Source organism: Rhagoletis zephyria, unplaced genomic scaffold (assembly GCF_001687245.7).
Source record: "Rhagoletis zephyria isolate East Lansing unplaced genomic scaffold, Rhagoletis_zephyria_1.1 Rzeph_scaffold_15457, whole genome shotgun sequence".
NCBI lineage: Eukaryota > Metazoa > Arthropoda > Insecta > Diptera > Tephritidae > Rhagoletis > Rhagoletis zephyria.
In genome coordinates this window covers 5,272-12,983 of record NW_016172524.1, presented here as the reverse complement: position 1 = coordinate 12,983, position 7,712 = coordinate 5,272, and the positions used below count along the sequence as shown (strand labels likewise).

At 34.3% G+C, this 7,712-nt stretch overlaps 1 protein-coding gene across 1 annotated transcript; it reads right to left on the bottom strand.

The window, feature by feature from the left end:
* Positions 1-1,573: 1,573 nt before the first annotated feature.
* Positions 1,574-6,966, bottom strand: LOC108379036 (caspase-3-like). The gene is made up of 4 exons (XM_017635351.1): positions 6,624-6,966; positions 6,367-6,542; positions 3,763-3,913; positions 1,574-1,986 (listed from the first exon to the last, which is right to left on the bottom strand). Exons 1-4 carry the CDS (start codon positions 6,952-6,954, stop codon positions 1,601-1,603), a joined length of 1,044 nt encoding a protein of 347 aa, XP_017490840.1. The 5' UTR covers positions 6,955-6,966; the 3' UTR covers positions 1,574-1,600.
* Positions 6,967-7,712: the final 746 nt, after the last annotated feature.

The following is a 7,712-nucleotide window of genomic DNA, read 5'->3' as shown; positions in this document are numbered from 1 at the left end:
GTGGTTATTGTCCGATTTAAAAAAATTTCGGCCATTTGGTATGCTGTACCAAGGCCAACAACTGTGCCAAGTTTGGAAGAAATTGGTGCAGCGGTTACCAAGATATACACATGTAACCATAAGTGGGCGTGGCTACGCCCATTTTCCAAAAATTTATAATATTCTTATTTTACGCTTAAAAATCATTGTAAATATCAAATTTCCGCAAATAAGCCTCAGTAGTTACTAAAATATCGCAGTTTTCGTACTTTTGAAAACTATCGTTATATGGGAAATGGGCGTGGTTACGGTCCGATTACGCCCATTTTCAATACCAAACTACTTCAGGTAAAGGGAAATTTACATATCAAATTTCGTTGAGATATCTAAATTTTTTCTCGAATTATCGTGTACACGGACGGACGGATGGACGGACAGACAGACATGGCTTAATCGACTTCTCTTTTCATTATGTATACATTTGTCTATTTCCATCTCGATTCGTTTTGGCTGTAACAAACAACCGTTATGTGAACAAAGTTATAATACCCTTGTGCACAAGTGCGTAAAAATATTCCGACGAATTGATAACCTTCTCCTTTTTGTGAACTCGGTTAAAAACATTAAGACAGGCGTTTTAGTTCATGTACAGCTCCAGTTGAGAAGTGGGTTTTCTTGCACACAAACACAATCAATCGACAAGCCTACAACAACAACAATAATATGAATAAAAATATTTAAATATAGAAGGACCTGTCTGCACTCGCTATGAGCAACTGGCGCAAATTCGCACAGGAGGGAGGGGAGGCAATTGGAGAAGCGTTTTGGTCTCGGGCCAAACAGAAAAACGGTTGTAGTGCCAAATAAGAAGATGAAGCATAAGGTGGTTAAAAATCTATTTAGCATTTCTACGATTTATGCGACTTATATTTTTAATTTACTCTGCTCGTAGGATTATCAAGTCACCTAAGTAGCTACCGTTTATGAATATTCATACATACACACATACTTGTTTTTATGTATGTAAATGTAATTCCTACTTTTATTTTAATACATATTAATGTACTTATCAGTTCTCTGTATTGCTCAATAAAAGATTAAATCGCAATGCGCTAACGTATTCAACGAAATACATATGTACATATTGCCGATGTTTTTTCAAAACCGCCCATCGACCAACTTTAAAACGGCTTATCTTACGGCACTCAAATTTTACAAGAGAGCGGAAAACGGACTTTCTTTGAAGGCATTGCTTTGAGACGCGGTATTTTCTCTAGCTTTTATTTTACAAATCTGTTGTTTTAATAACGATTTTACGATTTTTATGCAAAAATCTCGATGCCTGGGGTTCAGGGTTACCAAATCTCATTTTTGCCATAGCGGTGGTTTAGGCTGGTCGATGATCGGTTTTGCATTGACGATATGTAAGCATGTAAATGAAATGGCAAACAAAAGTAAACTCTACCGGCTTTACCAGTAATCAGGAATAACATATAACGTTTTTCAGATCAGATAATAAATTTATTATTATTACGATACAATTTTCTCTACTTATATACTATTTAATAAAAATCCTTAACTTGCATAATGCAATAGTATATGTACAAACTACTTGAAGCAATTAAATCAACTGAACTGGACCTTTTATAAAAGATAATTCTGTGTTTCTATTGAATATACGGTTGAATTTTTCATCCTCGCCATTTTCGTCTTCCACGTCTGGCATAGTAACGCCCATAGCATCCATTCTCTTGGGTTTCACTTTCAAATGGAACGTCTTCGTTAGTGTTGACATAAAATTTGGCATTTCTTTCTTTTGGTCGAACATTTCTTGCACGTGATACGATTGGTATTCGTAGGCAACTTTGCGATTGACGGCTGTGAGTAGGCGCAGTAACTCAACACCTTCAGTTTTTGCTTTGTCGTCTAAGGCAGCCTCATTTAAAACACTGCAAAGGCTCTGAATAAACCAGGAACCATTTAGGCTATGACGAAACGAGTAATGGTCTGGAAAAGTAAATACATGTTAAAATAATTGTATTAGATTTTCTTCTATCACAGCAGCCGAAAATTTTCTACGATTTCTACTACGGTTTTCAAAAGTATTATCCTGAAGATAAACAAACTTTTCCGATCGAAAAATATTATTTCCAATGATGCGATACCAGCCTTAGAGGCTAAGAGCATTAAATTCGGACTTAACTTTTTCACATGCATTTTAGGACCACCCTAAAGTACATACAGCGCTCGCCACGTTGAGTAAAACCATGTGTATATGTATTTTTTGATTTAGTATTTGATTTCCCTGAGTAAGCATTGTTCTAGTTACCATTAATCATAATAATATTTACATCATTTAATAAAAAACTAATAGATTTGTTTCCTTGTGTGTGTGTGTGTTTTATTCTTCATTTAAAAAGTGATGATTTTGAGTTTTACTGGTTTTTTTAAATTTTGGAGGTTGGGGCATGTGCTCACGATTGCCGGGTTCTCATGTCAAACGCACACACAGAAATATTTATGGGTACCCCTCGGAATAGTCCAAAGTTTTACACAATCTGTGTGAAAGATGACAATTTTTGGTCAGTATCTTAGGCTCGCCCAAGTCCATCAAAATTCAAGTGCTAAAAATTTTGTTTCTTAGCTCACTTCGATTCTCTACAAAAAAGGTCCATGTACCGAATATATTCGCAATTTTATTACAGAAAATGTACTATTAAATTAATTTTTTAATTTTTATTTTTTTTTGCGCACATTGAACTTTGATGGACTTGGGCGAGCCTAAGATATTGACCAAAAATTATCTGTTTCACACAGATTGTTTTTAGAGCATAATGAACCATATTTTTGCCATTACAAATAAAAATTAAAAAAAAGTGGATTTTCGGCCTACGCTAATATACATATCACAAATAAAATAAATCTCGACGTGCTAAAAAAAAATCCAAATATGTATTTAATATGTTAAATTTAAGATATTAAAAAAAATAACATAATTATTGGAGGGGGGAAAAATTTAAATTTCTACATTAACCAAAATTCGCACATGGCCAAATTTCATCTAGGACTGACAGAAAATTACTTGTTTAATTTTTTTTTAACTTTTAGCTTAGCAAAAATTAATAAGATATTCAACTTGAGAACACAAATTTGCTTAAAAGTTATTATTTCGAACTATTTTCACTGAACATTATTTAATATACTTATGTGATGAGAAGCTTTTTCATGAATAATAAATACATAAATACACTCGGAGGTCTGCTATTGCGTTCCGAGGGGCGAACGCACAGAAAATATTATTTTCATGTTTCATAGAAAATATTATTTTTCATGTTTTTTATAGTTTGTCTGAAACTGGGCTTAAACCCAGTTCCTGCAGAATGGTAGAGCGCAGTTACAACACGGCGGCTGCCATGAATTAATTCGTTACTTTGCCGAATATTGCTGATTTTACTTAAATAATTTCTCATTCATTCAATTAATTTCCAATTTAATCCCTACTACTATTACTACTATTTTTTATTTATTTTTTCTCTAATACCTTCTACAGTCTCAGTCTTATTACTTTTATTTTATTTTATTTTATTTTATTTTATTTTATTTTATTTTATTTTATTTTATTTTATTTTATGTTATTTTATTTTTTTTTAATCTTTTTAAATTTTATTGTTAAATTTTTAATTTGAGGTCAATCATTATAAAAATAACCTATGGTTGTATGTTTGACTTAAATAAATAAATAAATACATATTTATATAACAAAAATATTTGTAAAATGTTTACCTTCAAACGTTGAATACATAACCAACATATCAGCCGTAGTTGGTATGGCATAAGCTGTAACCGGGATGTTTGCTCGTTCAAATGAATCAAAACCAGAGCGGGACATCACAGTCATCATAACTGGTTGATCGACGCGCTTGCCACGACATGCCTTCAAAAAAGCAATACAACGTATATATAGTGTTATTTAAACAGATCCTAACAGAAGAATTTCCAAAGGAAACCAGCAAAGGAAATAAATCGATTGCTTCTTGTTTAACAATCTTGATTTGAACTGATATATTTATTGATGGATTTACACCTGGGTTGTTACCCAACGCTAGGTATATACCAATTAATGCCTACTTTCATGCCCAGTTATTGAATTGGTTTCGAGTAGATACTCATTTGGGTAACGACTACTGCCTAATGATGCCAATGGGCAAACACTTTTGTCAGCAGCTATTAGGGTCTGATTATGCATACTTCGCATAACTTCGCTCAACCATTTGTATCATAGCACTAAAAGTGTAACTTAAGAAAATGTGAAGCAAAATCTAAACTCAACAGATCGCTAAGTTGTTAAAAGTTCTGCTAATTTCTGGATTATGGAATAATACAAAATACATACAAAGTACATACGAAATTACAGTTTGAAGTTTATGCAAAGTTGTGCGAAGTTATGCGAAGTATGCATAATCAGACCATTAGTCTCAGTTACTTAGTCAATTAAGTAAATTAAATATTAGAGTATAAACAGCTGCATGCCGTGGCTGAGTGTTTAGAGATGCGTACTTCACTCCACAGGACCTGGGTTCGATTCCCGGCGGGAGCAACATCTAAATTATAAACAGTGCACGGACTTTACCACTTTATTGGTAGATCTACAACTTTTTAGCTGTTTTTTGTTTTGTACCATTTCTACCAACAAAGGCTAAAAATCTACCAATATTTTACCGAAAGAAAGCAAAGATATTTAAATGAACTCAGTGTATACATATTTTATAATGGAACATACCTAAAATAAACATGAGGAGTTAACTTTGACTATAACCAACTGTTTATGGAAATATTTTTCGTTTGCAATACGTTTTTTGTGAGAGACTGCCAAAGGAATGGTGTGCAAACTTAAATCATTTCAAAACTAATTTTAATCAAACAATTTTGAAGTGCAGAGTAATTGTTTGTTTTATTGTAAAACAGGGCCAGAATCAAGACATACGGGATCGAATCAAATTCGAATCGGAATTTTCTTTACAGATTTTGGTAGCGAATTCGCTTTTCCAGTTCAAAATGTATTTGAGAGAAAACAGCTGTCATTTTGTTTCATTCGATTCGAATCGTTTTTTATTCGATCACGGATGCCATGATTTGGACCCACTTTTATGTACTACATATCTATACCTTTTTTGTTGAATGTTTTATTGTTTTATAAAGAAATACAATTTATTCCAAGGCGAATTCATATAATAAGGTGACAACAAAAGTTCAAAAGCAAAAATTCCACTAACAAATTTTACCCATAGTGACAATAAGAATTACAACAAATACAACTTTTTGACATAAAAAATCCCCAAAGGCGAAAATTCAGCTGCTTTGGTAACACCATCTTACCTGAATTAGCTTTCATTTATCCTAAATGAGTAAAAACTATATAATAAAGTTTCTTTTAAAAAAATCTACCAACTTCTACCAATTTTTGTATGTAAAATCTACCAATATTAATTTTTTCAAAGTCCGTGCACTGATTATAAAAAGTTTTTATAAACAGCACGAAATGACAAACCTCCGAGTGTATTTCTGGCATATACCGACTACAAAGTTATCATTCTTAAAAACAAATGCTACATCTATTCTACGTTCTCGAAATTACGTAGATACAGAAGCAGTGTGGGTCTAGTAATGAATGAGGAAAAACCAAGCAGCTAAGTATCTCCTGTCATCAGACAATCAGTTAGAGCATATGAGCCTCGACACTCACGAAACTGGTGACAGTTACAAGTTCGGAAAGGTGGATGACTTAGTTTATTTAGAAACCAGCATGAAAACCGCTAACAATGCCAGCATAGAAATCCAACGCAGAATGACTATTGTCATCAAGTGCTACTTTGAACAGAGTAGGCATTTGATAGTAAAGTCCACACTCGTCGGTTAAAAATCCAACTCTCGTTCATCATGTTCGCATGGCGCAAGGCTTGTGCAACGAAAACCTTTGATGTAGAGCCTCTTGTCGCGCGTTGGCGACAGCGAACACCGCAGACGATGGAAAGATGAGCCACATATGTATATGAGCTTTAAAGCGACATAGTGAGGCGAATTAAAATACAGCAGCGGGCTCGGTCGTGTCGTATAAATGGAGACAAATGCTGCAGCCCAGCAAGTATTTAACTCGCTGGTGGCAGTAGAAAAAAAAAGAATTGCCTATTCTGCTGTGGAAAGCCCATATAGTGATGGACTTGGCTTCAGTTGGCATTTGCAATTGACGGCAGTTGGAAAATAGAAAATCAACACAAACATAGGCGCTGAGGAGCAGCCCATAGAAATAGACGTAGCAATGCTTAGTATCATTTGTCTCTGTACCATTAGTAGATCACTGGGGAGAAGCGCAAGATTTAAAAATTTTACCTGTATAAAAAATAACTTGGGCTTATCCAGTAATGTTGGACAATTTTGTCCGAGGAATGGCTCCCACAGCTCCTCAGTTGAGTAAAATTCATCGGCTGCGCATATTCTGCCCTTATCTCCATGGGTCATAGCAACAAGCACGAAACAATCACTTTGGCTGTGATCCTCAGCAGCAACTATGGTGAAAAAAATTATTTAATCGTTACTATTAGCTTATCGTTACTACCAGCTTATCTCTAGAAATTAGTTTACCATACCTGATTTCAGAAGTTTTGATATCTTTCCCACTTTTAAGTCGTTGTAAACGCGCACTTCAAATCCATAATTCTCTAAAGCTGATGTAACATCGCTACGGTCTTTCTCGGTACCTTTACGAATAGTTTGTCCCCTTAAGTATTTGTGATTGAGTACGATGGCGAGACCGGTATTTGGATTATTGGTTTTATAATCCACCTCTGCAGTAGGCCGCGAGATAATAACCTGGTTTTTTGTTGCACTGGAATTATCGGCTTCTGCTTGTAATTTTGATGTAGACTGGGTTTTTTCGGTTTTCTTACTGCCGAAAAAGAAGATATCCTGTTCATCCATGCTAAATTCTTGTTTAGGGCAGCTTATTTGTTTTTGGTGATCTAAATAAAAAGACTTTTATTTTTACAAGCAAAGGACTAAATACTTTGTTAAATTAAATTTTGTCTAATGAGTCAAAGGTAGTCAAGGTGAAGGTTTCCATGAGACATGACAAGGGGGGACTGCAAGTTTTGACTCTTTACATCGGTTACAATGCCAATAATGAAGAAGAAGACATCCATCTCACCTAGGTTATAGCAAAGTATTATTGTACTTAGTTTCTGTGGTCCGTTAGTTTCTCAAGAGCCTGATTTTGATATAGGAATTATTTATTAAATCGATTCCTCTTATTATTCATCCCGACACCGTATTCAGATAAAACTTTTTGATATAAGGCAACATCATTTTTTACGTAAAAAGTTCCTCATTTCTTTTCTGTTAAATCTCGTCTCAGTTGGTTCGTAGGTCATTTGGTATGGCTGAAGGTACTTATGGTTACTATATAAGTACATATATGAAATAGGACTTGTCCGGTTAAATTAAATTTTAGTTCTTTCAAGCGCAGCAATATTTATTTAAAGCTACTAATAAGTATTGTGTAGAAACTATAGTTCAACGACAAGATTTACCAAGGCTTAACTGATTTCCCTAGCAACATTTACGAAGCCAATCCACCCTTTCGATTGCCTTATTCATCTGAAAAAGGTAAACTTTTTGTTCGCAATTGCATTGTCCACACCTGCTTTTACTGCGCGAGTTACTTTTTAGCCAATATTAAG